General features: G+C 42.0%; 1 protein-coding gene across 1 annotated transcript in view; it reads right to left on the bottom strand.

The window, feature by feature from the left end:
- Positions 1–1,674: 1,674 nt before the first annotated feature.
- WWP1 (WW domain containing E3 ubiquitin protein ligase 1) overlaps positions 1,675–13,583 on the bottom strand; it is a 72,963-nt gene continuing 61,054 nt past the window's right edge. Inside the window, exons 19-22 of the mRNA XM_045288896.1 lie at positions 12,890–13,037; positions 10,458–10,554; positions 9,977–10,049; positions 1,675–2,882 (exon numbers count right to left, since the gene is read on the bottom strand). Coding sequence (XP_045144831.1) covers positions 2,783–2,882; positions 9,977–10,049; positions 10,458–10,554; positions 12,890–13,037 — 418 coding nt within the window. The 3' untranslated portion in view covers positions 1,675–2,782. The remainder of the gene's footprint in view (positions 2,883–9,976; positions 10,050–10,457; positions 10,555–12,889; positions 13,038–13,583) is intronic.

A 13,583-nucleotide genomic window follows, 5' to 3' on the forward strand; every position in this document is an offset into this window, starting at 1 on the left:
CTCTCATCTGCATATTTCAACAAAATTTCTCTTTTGCTTCTGCAATATCCTCCTGAGGATAATTTCAGGTTCAGTTATAACACTCAGACCCAGCAAGACTACAGTAGCCACACTTGGCAGCAGTTTACTCAGGAAGTTAGAGGACAGGAATCAAAGGTGGCCAGCAGTGTGTAGCAGACCATCCACGCCGCTGTCCAAGAACAACCATCTTCTCAGTCTTCTGGGTCTTCATAAAGGCATGCGGTTACAGTTGACACGCTCAGGAGCCCAAAGCTCTGACCGCCTGCCAAGTGCCGTATACATTCAAGTATAAGCCGACCTGAATCTCAGCCGAGGTACCTGATTTTACCGCAAAAACTGCATAAAATGTGCTGAAAAACTCGGTTTATACACAAAGTATGTATGGTAAGTATCCCGAAATGGCCCAGTTCAGGCACAACTTACCAGTCAAGGGTCTTTTTGAATACGCAAAGTTGTCTGGCAACATGGTAGACACATACCAGTGCATCCAGTTTTCACGGTCAGAAGAGCTGCTAGTTGCTTACCTGAAGTCAGACGTTCAAGTCTTTGACACTCACCTGTCTAGGATGGAGAGAGTACTAAAGAAAGAAACCACTGGTAGTTTCTTTCCCTGGAAGATGGGCATAACCAATCTTAGGGAGAAAATTGGTTTGTGCCTATCTTATCCCCTGGGCTCATCACTGAAGTGAAATGGCAATGTGTGAACCCCTTTGAGCCTCCCTCTCTTGCCTAGTTCCTCATGAACCTCATGTCTGGGCACAGGGACTCTGCACTTATAATTTCTTTATGGTTCGCCCACTGCAGGGCAGGGACACACACAAGTGAAGTGGGCCACCCATTGTCCAGTTCCTCAGACTGCCAGTGAGGAGGTAGGATGGCTCTGCCTGCCAGGCAGCGTAGTTAAAACTGGGTCTGAGGAAAGGCACTGATGGTTCTCCAAGGTAGCCTTCTCCAGAATGCTGGTTCAGTCTCTGTACCATTATCAGGATGTATGTTAACTTGGATACGGGGCCAGAAGTGGGAACTCACCCTGAACCCTCTAGCTAATGGTTCCTTCTACCTAGCTTCAAATAAAACTGCTAAATGATACATATCTTCATTGAATGACTGCCAAAGGAAAATTCACATAGTAGTTTGTATTTTCTTTGTCTGATACTTAACTCACAGTACAACTTAATGCCATTTTGTTTAAAGAGTTATTTGTATAACTCATACCTTTTTGGGGTTTTTGGACAATGACCAAAAGAGTAGTTAGAATTTGGGAAAGGAGTCAACCATGTGGACCACTGCTTTTATTTTACCTTTACTGTAAATTTTGAATAAAATGGCAGAACACAATAGGTTAATGTGTAGAAAAATAAAATTTTTGCAGACTTGCCGAGAGCAATGAAATCTGAAACGTCTGTATTTTCTGTATGCATGTAATAGTGACCTGTTAGACTCTGGAAAGTCAGTTCCATGATCATAAAAAAATTTTTAAGTAAAATTTAATGAAATTTACAGTGCATATTGAAAGAATGTTACAAATGGAAACGTAAATTTTTTATAAACAAGGAAGCCCTGTTTGCTAAAAGTAGCATTAATATCATTTACATAAGATTTTGTTATACATCTTTGTAGTTTAGCAAATGCCCTTAATAATGAAAAACAATGAAAAGGTGTTAATTGTTTATTTAGAACAAAAATAATTTGGTCTATGTAAAAAGTAGGGAGGACCAAAAGATTTTCATATACGCTTATTTAATTCAAGTACATAGACTTTTCATGAATTTCAGAAGAATGGAAACACTTGAACACTAATAGAAAATCGCTAGTCTCATTTGAGCATTTAAATGCACGTGTAACCCTTTATTCCATCTGATTTTATAAAACTCAGACTCTGAACACAAACAGAAGCAGTGAAGTTCACATTTCCTTTGATAGGTTCCTAAGTATCAAATTGCATCAATTTCTTATGTGTTCAATTTGAAGACCACAGATTTAAAAACAGTACTTGCCTGATTCTTTTTAATTCCACAAGTACGTAGCATCCCAAAGTAACAATGTAAACAAACCTCTATGCTGCTCAATGAATGATTTCCAATCCCTACAAATAACCTCATGGCATCAGTCCTGATACGTGACTTTTGTGAAAGTTATGGTTTCATTCATGTCTTTGTGTTTGATGTAGCAAAGAGGGAAAAACTCCAACTACTGTATTTATTTTAAAAGAAATCGACGGGTTCAAGCACCTGTCTTCAGAAAAGCCAGCAGCATTTCTTAATATACTCAAAGTAAGATTTGGCCTAAGCCCTTAATACCTTCCTGAACAGCCAAGCAACAAAACACCCTGAAGAGATGTTGCATAGGGGAGAACATGGAGCAATTTGCATTTCCTCTGGATAAGAGACACAAGTTAAAGCGAATCCAGATCTTTTTGAATGAATGGCTGTCATGTTTAATACACTCATGGCTCTATAAAACTAGAGCCACTATCATATGTTTATATAGATATATACTTATTTTTCTCTTTTTTAATAAAGTCTTGCTTGCTTCAAAATTTAAGGATGAACTTTCCTTTTCCTGGTCAGTTACTTCAAGGAAACAATAAATAAAGTAGAAAAGGGTGAGCTGTTTTGCATATTTCTGTGGAAGAACGGAAAACATACTTTGAGAGGTTCAGAAGATTCACTGTACAGAGTGAACAGCTTATATACACTCTCTGTGCAATTTTTCTTGTTTCGAGTATTTCAAAGCAAGAGCTCCTCTAGACAAGCCACCGTCACTCCTGTCCAAATCCCTCTGTCTCTTCGATTGCAAAAAGAAGCTTTTCCTTGAGTTGTTCATAACTCTTATACGGCGGTAGATCCAGGCGATTAAAACTGAACAAAAACAAAAACAACGTCAGATGTATTTTTCAAGAAAACAAACTGAAGAAAGCCCATTTGAAAAATGGAATGCATCGAGGAAATTAGGCTATCTGTAAAAATATGCTGGAAGTATTCTAACAATTTGCTACTATATTATTACTTAATATAATATTGACATACCCTAATTTCTGATAGCAATATATGCACATTTTAAATCTATACATAAAGTAGATGATAACATGTTGATAAAGACTGGGATTTTAATTAATTCTTTTTTTAAAATCATTTTATTAGGGGCTCATACAACTCTTATCCCAATCCATACACACATCAATTGTGTAAAGCACATTTGTACATTCATTGCCCTCATCATTCTCAAAACATTTTCTCTCCACTTAAAGCCCTGGCATCAGGTCCTCATTTTTCCCCTCCCTCCCCGCTCCCCCTCCCTCATGAGCCCTTGAAAGTTAAATTGTTATTTTGTCATATCTTGCCCTATCCGACGTTTCCCTTCACCCACTTTTCTGTTGTCTGTTCCCCAGGGAAGAGGTCACATATAGTTCCTTGTAATCGGTTCCCTCTTTCCAACCCACTCTCCCTCTACCCTCCCAGTATCGCCACTCACACCACTGTTCCTGAAGGGATCATCCGCCCTGGATTCCCTGTGTTTCCAGTTCCTATCTGTACCAGTGTACAACCTCTGGTCTAGCCAGACTTGTAAGATAGAATTGGTATCATAATGGTGGGGGGCGGGGTGAAGCATTTAGGAACTAGAGGAAAGTTGTATGTTTCATCGTTGCTGCATCGCACCCTGACTGGCTTGTCTCCTCCCCGTGACCCTTCAGTAAGGGGATGTCCAGTGGCCTACAAATGGGCTTTGGGTCTCGACTCCACACCCACACCCACTCTATTCACAATATGAATTTTTGTTCTGATGATGCCTGATACCTGATCCCTTCGACACCTCATGATTGCACAAGCTGACAACCAGAGAATTCAGCGCCTTGTAAAACCATGCAGAGGGGGCCTGGTGGATTACGTACCGGGCCCCTCGCTAATCACAAGCAGCCACCAGTTGCTCTGCAGGAAAAAGATGAGGTTTTCTGCAGTAGTTATAGTCTTGGACGATAGGGTCACTGTGAGCTGGAATGGGCAGTGAGTTTAATTTGGTGATGGTTAAAACAAGACAGGCAGTTAAAACAGTGCCTTTTTCCAGGCCATTTTATTTCCTATCTTAAAGGATATGTTTATGGCAAAATTTGAAACAGGCAATATATGGCCCTCCCCTTTTTAATTTCATGCTTCATGGGAGTCATCTGAGGTCAGGAAAAGAACCCATCTTTCGTTGGCGAGACTGCCAGGTAACGTGCTGGACTGCTGACTGCAAGGCCAGTGGTTTAAAACCAGCAGCAGCTCCGTGGGAGAAATGAGGCTGCCTGCTCCCACAGGGTTGACAGCCTCCATGTAGTCACCGTGAATCACAATCAACGGAATGAGTGGGTTTGGGTATAGAAAAATAACCAGTCATTTTCTAATTGTATCTTTCATATGGCCTTTGTTAAAGTCTGTCATTCCCTCTACCAAACTTCTCCCACCATTTCCTCCCTGACATCTCTTACCACTGGATCCTTGCATACAGGCGTCCTCATCCTCTCGTATCTGAACCATTATACATTTCCTGTCTACTCACCTTGCCTTCATTAAAAAAAATTAAAATCTCCATAACCTATCTTGCCTTAGACCATTGCCAGAGGTACCTTTCTAATTAGAGATGTCCCAGTTTATTTCACTCTTCAAAATCCTGTTGCTTTCCAGAGGCTACTGGGAGGATGGGGAGAAGAGAAGCCCTGTGCGCTCTGTAGTAGAACTCCCCATCAACTGGTGCAGTGTCCTCTGAGCATGTGCCTGGCCTGGCTTGCCCATGGCCAGTAAAAACCATCAAACAGGAATTCAAAAGTTCTATTTCCTCCAAGAGGCTCTTGAGTGCTTTCCGATGAATTTATCTTTATGTTCTTTTATTTCCATCAGAGAGTTTACCTTGATCTACTTTGTATTACAATCAACTGGCTTCTCTCATTAGATTTCAGACCCACCAGGGCAGTCGCCTCTTTATTTGGACAACACTCATCTCTCTGCCTTCCACACAGCAGATGCTTAACAAATGCTGGCTTAACCAAATAAGAAAGCCGGTTATTTGAAAACAACCAACAGTGCTGTTTTTAGACATTAACCATTATGCTTTCTTCTGGTTTGCAGAGACATACTAAAATCCATTCATCTTTTACTTGCGATGGATATCACAATGTGGAACACTCTAAAACACCTTTCCTTTCAGCAATTTGCATCTGAGTTGTGTGTGTACATGCACAAAATCAAATCTGCTTCTACTTGGCATCGAGTGGCTGGCAATGATTTTTGGGTTACACCTTAGTTTCTGCTAAAAATGCATGTCCTTCTGGATCATCTCCTATAACCCAAACACGCATCCCAAGAATGGTCTGTGTCTTGCTGGATTTGAGTGATAGCCCCACTCCTATCCTCCATCTCAAATCTTTCCAATCTATTAATTTCGATTTTGTGATGTACAGTCTCCAACTGGCTTAACAACTATTCCTTCGTCTTAATTGAAATCTGGCTAGTCTGAAATATAATATTCGCCCTGTAGTCAGTGACAATTCTGAGGCACAGAGTAACCGCTATGCACCTTCTCTCTGACAGTGTTGCTATCTTCTACTGACCTCTTGTGGTCGATTGCTTCATTAACAGAAAACTTTTATCCCAGGCTCGGTCTCATGCAACTCTATGGCCTCCTAGTTCCCTGTGCTGCTTCTCTCCAGTGACCCATTTCTCCACTTTTCTTCAGTTACTAATCACACCTAGAACCACAAAAACAGGAAATGCCAACTTAAGTGCCCTACTTTCTGACCAGTTGTCCTTTCAGCTAGCTTCAGCTACAATTAACCTACTACTTTCTCATGATCCTCAGCGTCCTCTTATTCCCACTTCTTTATTCACTGCTCACCATTATAATTCCTGTAGAGCAGTGGTTCTCAACCTTCCTAATGGCACGACCCTTTAACAGTTTCTCATGTTGTGGTGAACCCCAACCATAAAGTTATTTTTGTTGCTACTTCATAACTGTAATTTTGCTCCTGTTATGAATTGGACGACCCTTGTGAAAGGGTCCTTCGACCCCCAAAGAGGTCGTGACCCATAGGTTGAGAACCGCTGCTGTAGAGACTGGATCCTCATTCTAACTGCTACTGTGCATATGCTTTTAAATCCTGGGCCCCTCTCTCCCTCTTTTAAACTTACGAGGAAAAACTAGAACCCTAAATTCATGGAGCCTTCTACAATCCTGTACTTGGAAGGAAAAAAAGAGAATCATACAACTAAGTAGGTTAAAAACAACTCCATGGAGTGATCCAGCACCGCCCGAACTGATTACTCTCCCATTCGCTCTTCCTCCTCACGAGTGCTCCTTTTTTCATGCTCACTGGTTTCATCTCACTTAGAAAAAACAGAGACCAGCACCTAACCCTAGTTTCCCTTCACAAAAGCTAAGCCTACCTGGAGTTTGCACTCAACCATTCCTACTCTCTCGCTACAGAAAGGAAGCATTCCTGATTCTATCATAAGCCATTTCCTCGACTTGAACTTAGAATCACCCCCTTTTCATCTTTCCTAAGAAATAGCATCGATTAGCTATGAGCTTTTCCCTAACTTCTACAATCTCTCCCTGCCTAATGGAGCCATCACTTGAGCCTACTTAGCTCTTAGAATAGTTGGTCTTGGGACCCTTTTTACTCTTAAAAACTACTGAAAATTCCAAAGAATCTCTCCTCCCCGCACCCCTTACTAATGTGGGTGATACCCATTCACATTTCTTATGCTAGTTCAGTGCAGCCCAGTGCAGTGGATTATTCAATATGGCTCTTCTAGCCAGAGTCTAAGAAGCCCAGAGGGTGTAGTGGTGACTCACTGGGCTGCTAACTGCAAGGTCAGCAGTCTGAAACCACCAGCTGTTCCATGGAAAAATAGGGCTTTCTCCCCCCGCAGAGTTACGTCTCAGAAACTCACTGGAGCACTTCCACCCTGCCCTGCCAGGTTGCTATGTGTCGGCAATGACTTGACGGCAGTGAAGAGCCACAGTCGTGGTTACTCTGCCCTAATGACCTCTCCTTCTGGGTCTAAGAAAAGGTGAGGGAAGAGGCTGATGGGATGCAGCCTTCAGTGACTGGTAACAGGGTTAATTGTGATGGCCGTCCTGCTGGCTCTAGAAGGAACCATTTTAGATGTACCAGTAAGAGAAAAAGCGGGGTGGAGCACATTCTTGGCACTCTAAGACCCCTGAGCTTTGAACTTCCCTGATCTAGGAGGCAGCAACACAAAGAGTCACAGCTGGAGCCACAGTGGTGACCTGCCCAGCACACAAAGCAAGTAAAGCTGAGTGGCTTCGGGCAGGGTGGAGGGACAGCTGGGTTTGCTGGCCCAGAGAGCTAGAGATGAGCCCCTCGGTGGTGTGGAGGCTTACAGTGGAGTGCTTGGCTTTGGGGGCATTTATTAGCATTCCTAAAAGAGCTTTGTAACATTGCCCAGCAGGGCAGAGGCCAACAAGCTGTGTGGCTCAGGGGCCTGCTGTCTGCCAGGCTAAGAAGCAGCTATCCTAGCTGAATAATTGAGCATCTGTAACCCATTTACTTCTTTAATGAACCCTGTAACTGTGAGCACTGTCGATGAGCAGTTCTGTAGGGCCATTGCAATGGATGATGGAACCCAGCTGAAAAGCAGAAAGAGCCGTGGGAGGGGCATCAGGTGTGAGAATGGGTAACGTGGGGAGGCCTGGCCTTGGCTTCTAAGAAACCTGCTCTGGGTCACATGGAGGTGAGTGACTTTCTTCCCCCTTGTGCAGCTGGAGGAGCCCGGATGGCAGAGGAGTTCTGCGTTGGGACTTGATCCTCAAGGTCTGCAGTTTGAAACCATCAGCGGCTCCACAAGAGAAAGACAGCGTTCGACCCCATAGAGAACTAGACTCAGAAACCCACAGGGACACGGCCACCCTGTCTTCGGGTCACTGTGAGCGGGCACAGATTGGAAGGCAGTGACTTGGGTGTTTGTGTAGCCCCATGTCATTTTTCTTTTCAGTTATGAATTTAAAAACTGAGATACTAAACAAACACTTTAAAATTCATGCTGAATTAAGATAAGCATAACTTGTTTTTATGTAAAAAAGCTTTAAAAAGAATGAAGGAGCGGTCTTGCATTAAAAATCTCATTAATGCCTCACTTAATTGAAGACACCTAGATTCAACGCGCAGCCTTCAATCTGTTACATGTGATTGTTTGGTTTAAGTGCATGAAAATAGCTCACACAAATACGCTTGGAAAATGGAGAAACACTAATCATTGCCCCCCAACATTTCTGTGTGTGCCTATGTGTGTATCTGTGTGCCTCTCTTTCATTATCCATTCATTCATTCTCTCCCTCCCCTGAACGCCCATAACCATTAAATAGTCAAGTCATTTTCAAGGTAATTGTGGCAATTTTTTAATACTATACTAAACTTGATAGTTACTTTATAAGATCACACAAGACAGATTCTGAAACATTATCAAATACTTTTTTACTTTCTACATTAAAAGTCATTGTTATGTTTTTTTTTAACCCATGCATGGTTATGTAACAATGTGTACTGATAATTTGGAAAAACTGGCTCACTAAATGATAAGGACTTTACACATGTCGGCATATTTAATGAGAGAGAAACCATAATTTTTAACACAAATCTCCATTCTAAAATACTTGGGGCACTTCTAAGGTCGAGATGGGATACCACTTTCTCCCAACTATCTAATTTTTACTTGAAAGCTTGATTTTTATCATTGCCAACGAACACTGTCAGTTTTCCTTGAAGTGACAGACTTCATTATTTTTCAAGAAAACGTCTGTCAGGTATCAATGTCTGACTTTGTCAGTCATTCTTTTAAGAAAAAATGGTATTCCACAGCAAGCAAATTCACTCTTAACTCGAGCCATGGTCCGCAACGGCCCGAGCTTTCCCTCCAGAGTCACCGTTCTCTGGTGTGCGGTGATGTGCGCATGCTTCCCGGTTTATCTCACACACACAATTATTCATGCCAAGCCTCAAGATGGAATCAAGTGAATCATTTTTACTACTTTCTAATAAACCTGGCTTTTTGTTTTAAACTGGAAGTGTCTGGTGGTGAACACTGTAGAAAGCATAGCGTGGATTACTAGTGGAGCCATGCCAAGACACTAGCAGTTTCACCTGCCACTGCTTTTGCACCAGCCAATGTCCACACACAGGAACCCTGAGCTCTGGGCCACCACCGCCTTTTGCCTGCATTCTACTGCCAGAGCTGAACTCTTCTCCTGCGCTCACCTCATCATCCAATTCTCTGCACCGCGCCCACCCACTTCCTATTTAAAATTCTTCCAAGGGTTCTTATAGCCCAACACCAACTCCAAAGTCCTTATAATCCCCTGAAGGCTCTGTACAGTGTATGACCGGCCCACCCTGTGCCCTTCTGGCCCTCTCTCTCCTGACTCACAAAGTTACGTTCACACTGGAACCTTTCCTTGAACAATGATTCCCACTTGCAGGCCTTTGCAGAGAAACGTGCACAAAGAAGGGTCTCCTTCTGTTTTCTTCCCACGGCACTGTTTCTCTCACACAGGACCCTGGCCACCCACTCGACTGCACGTTTCCGCTGTTTGTTCTCTATCATGGTACCCCGAACACGTCCCAGGAAGGACTGCCTACAAGTTACAAATAGTGATCGGCGTACCTCTTTCTCATTGGTGTTCCCTGATGGGGACAGTGGGCACTTCGATCACACTTTATATACAGTGGGGACTTGATAAATAGGTAGTGAATCAGCAGGTACATTTCCCAGATGTTTCTATGACTGAACGACAAATCACTCTAGAATGGTAACGTGACAGAATGCAGTATTATCAGGGCTGTTCTCAAGAGTGAAATTCTGCCTTCTTTAGTGAAGAGCCAGTTATATTGGACCTTAAGTATTTACAAGCAAACAAACCGATTCTCTTGTACCTTCCTATTTAAGAATCTTGAACTTACCACGTGTGGCTTCTTGGTAACCAGGTGTCTTTACCGACTTTTTCAATGCAAAATTTCTGAGGCCCATTACTTCCTAAACCAAGAAAAGAAAACAAGATTTATCTGGTCCTCTAAGCTTTCTGATTTTGACAACTGCATAAGCAGCATGCCCCACAATAACAGAAATGATACAGAGTAAACGGAATGTAAATGGCTTCTGCCTCAATTGCCGCAAAAGTGCAGCAGTAAGAATGGATCACTGGACAGATTAAAAAACTCTACAGAGATGCTTGCTCCCTTCCCAATTACCCCAGAAAGCAAACAACAGACACCTGGGCCAGGTGAAGAGTCTCATTTTTGTCTTACAAAGACAGTTGGCATTAACCAGTCAGTTACTTTCTTCTGGTTGATTCCCTACAGATAGCGCACAGGACAATAATCCTTAGATTCAAGCAAAGCATACAGCCCAAACCCACTATTACTACAGAGAAATGGCATTTACCCATAAGCTCAGCAAATCCTCCCAAAGGTAAACGGCAGGTTCCGGTGACAAACTGCAGAAGTCGCATTCTTACTTCATTGTCCGTCTCTTTCACAAACTGTGCAACAAAACCAAGTTGACTTTAATATAAGATAAGTACCTTCGATCACACAAGCTAGTGGACAGACACTTAAACATTATGAAAAAGAAAAGTTTAACTTGTAACTGGTGATAAGAAGTGGTCACACCATTGAACACTTATTAAGACTGGACACGGGATTAAGGATACTAGCAACTTCAGTTAATCCTCCTGAGCACACGACGGGATGGCCGCGTTTGGGATTCTATCCCTCTTGTGCCGACGTCATGGAGGCATCAAAATGGGGAGTCACCTGCCTAACAAGCTCCACCTGTAAGAACAGCCATCACCTGTTGAGGGCTCCTGCCAAGCCCTGTGCCAACTTCTTTTCAACCTCATAATTCTGTAAGATAAACACCATCACTATCATCCTCACTGATACAAGGAAAGGAAGATCTAAAGGTTAAATAACTTGTCCTCAAACTATTAATAAGTGATAAAACTAGGATTTGAACTAGTTTTTCTAAGTTCTAAACCCTTATTCTACCCTGTCCAGAACCAACTGTCTCACGCCCTTTAAGCCACAGAAAAGAAATTAACCCCTCCTGCTTTTGTGATATTTTCTCCCACTTCTCTGTGTACTTCCTGACTGGTACTTGAAGACCCAAAGCAAACACTCCTCTCAAAAGATCCCTAGTTCACTGACCATTTTTTCTTTCTTTCTTTCTTTTTTAAAAAATCTTCTCCACTGTTTCATTTTTAAAAATAATTTTATTGGGGTTTCTTTTTTTAAAATTATTTTATTGGGGGCTCATACAACTCCTATCACAATCCATCCATCCATACATACATACATTGTGTAAAGCACATTTGAACATTCATTGCCCGACTAGTTCTTTTCAAAGCGGAACCTACATAAGTAGATAATGTACTGAAACACTGATTTGAATTGTTCAAGTATTAAATATCTCACCATTTGAAAGAAGGTTAGTTCTATCTCATAACAGAAGTTAAGAAACCTAGAGATCAACCTGGGAGTAGAAATCTTAAAAATAGGGAATGAACTTTAGATAAGTGTAAGAATAGATTTCAATGCTAAACATGATAAAAAATGGGGTATAGAATTGTGCTAAGGCACAAATTTCCTTAAGACGAAGAAACAGATTACCAGGTCTGCTGTTAATTAGGTTTTAAAACAAACCTAATTCAGAAAACAGTACCAATCATTTGGTCTTCAATAACTTATCAACTTCAGCCCCAAACACCAGGGAGCACCACAGGTAATCGCAGGAGAGACGAGGCTTTCTGCTTCTGTAGAGGTTACAGTGGGAAACCTACTGGGGGCTCTTCTGCCCTGCCCTGCAGGGTCGCTATGAGTCAGAATCAACTCAGTAGCAGTGAGGAGAGTGGAGTGGGTAAGGGATCTAGCAAAGAGCTTAAAGGGGAGATTACAAACACCTGCACAAATCCAATAAGCAACGCAATTCCAGTGTTATGCCTGACAATGGATTTATTCCGATCTTTGATTACTTGCTATTTATATTTTTACGACAGGTAATGCTTGTGCACGGTAGGGAATTCTAAAGGAAATAAAAAGTGGGGAGGAGGGGAAAGAGGAGGAGCTGATACTAAGGATTCACGTAGAAAGAAAGTGTTTTGGAAATGTTGATGGTAACGTGTGTGGAGCTGTGCTTAATACAACTGAATGATGGATTGTTACAAGATTTGTAAGACGCCCCCCAATAAAATGATTAGACAAATACAAAACTCAGAATTCAAAAATAAACAAACGAAACAAGGAAATAAAAGGGCACAAAATGAAATACCAGCTTTCCCATTGTTGCCTCCAATTGCTCAGCGCCCATCTGCATGGAATGGCTGCCAGTTTGGGAGTCTTAGTTTTCCAGAGACAATGTATTCAAGAACTAGCACACATTTTCATATACAGAATACAAATTCTCTTTTTAACCAAATGCATCATATCGCATTGTTTAACATCCTTCTTTCCCCGAGTGTTGCTTTGAACAAGATTCTTTTTTTCCCCCTTTTCCATTTTTATGGAGCGCTCTTACAAATACTCTAAGATAGAGACTGGCTATCCTCTTAGTTACACACCCAGTCTCTGCCTGAGTGTCTGTTGGCATACACATAATGTAATAAAGACACAGGTGTCTGACACTGCACATGTCGAGAAACACACACATCACACATTTCTTTAAAATATGGGACAATACTCTGCATTAACACAAAACCCAGGATGCTTTCCACCTCAAAGTGAAGCAGTTAAGCAGAAGGAAACCAAATGTTCAGCCACCAAGTTGTTAAAATTAATCTCATTAGGAGCATTTTCCTCCAAGACTTTAAATGCAAATACCTGCCAAAACCAAATGATTTGCTTGCTGTTTCTTGTATAATGTCGATGAACAGTATTTCTTTGCCAATCTGTCAAGTCTACCTCCTGCATGCCACACAGCATAACCTGGGAAACAAGCACAGTGTCAGGCCACAAGAAAGATTTGGTGAATAGTTAGTTGTATGACTGGAACTTTCTAGCACAATTATAAGAATAGCTATGTGCACTACAAACAGCGATCATAACCATCAACTCCAATATTGACAGTGACTTGCCAGAGAGATCTTTGCTATTTTATCATTAGTGAACTCAAACCCAAACCATTATTTAGGGCTCTTCGACCCTCTTCCTAAGGAAGAGCATTGGTTGTATTAGCATATCTGGGGTAGTTGCATAATCTGTGGTCAATTTGAGACTTAAGATGAAGGGGTGAGGTTTAGCCTGTCAATCAGGTAGTAGCTTGATGACCTCATTTGAAGGAGATAAGGAGATAAATAGCTCGCTGGAGGCAGGACACACATACACTCCCTGGGAGACATTCCAGCTGACTAGAGCCCTGAGCTGGAGTCGCCCCGTGGAGACCCCTGCCAGCGCTGAGATGCTTACAATGCCACTGGATCCACATGACTTCCCACCCACTGGCCTGTGATCTTCCTGCATTCAGCATCATTGTATGTGTCTCGTGAGTCAGAAGAGGACTTTATAAAGTGGTATC

Source organism: Echinops telfairi, unplaced genomic scaffold (genome assembly GCF_000313985.2).
Source record: "Echinops telfairi isolate 266 unplaced genomic scaffold, ASM31398v2 ScPeMD7_1;HRSCAF=3_0, whole genome shotgun sequence".
NCBI classification, from domain to species: Eukaryota; Metazoa; Chordata; class Mammalia; order Afrosoricida; family Tenrecidae; genus Echinops; species Echinops telfairi.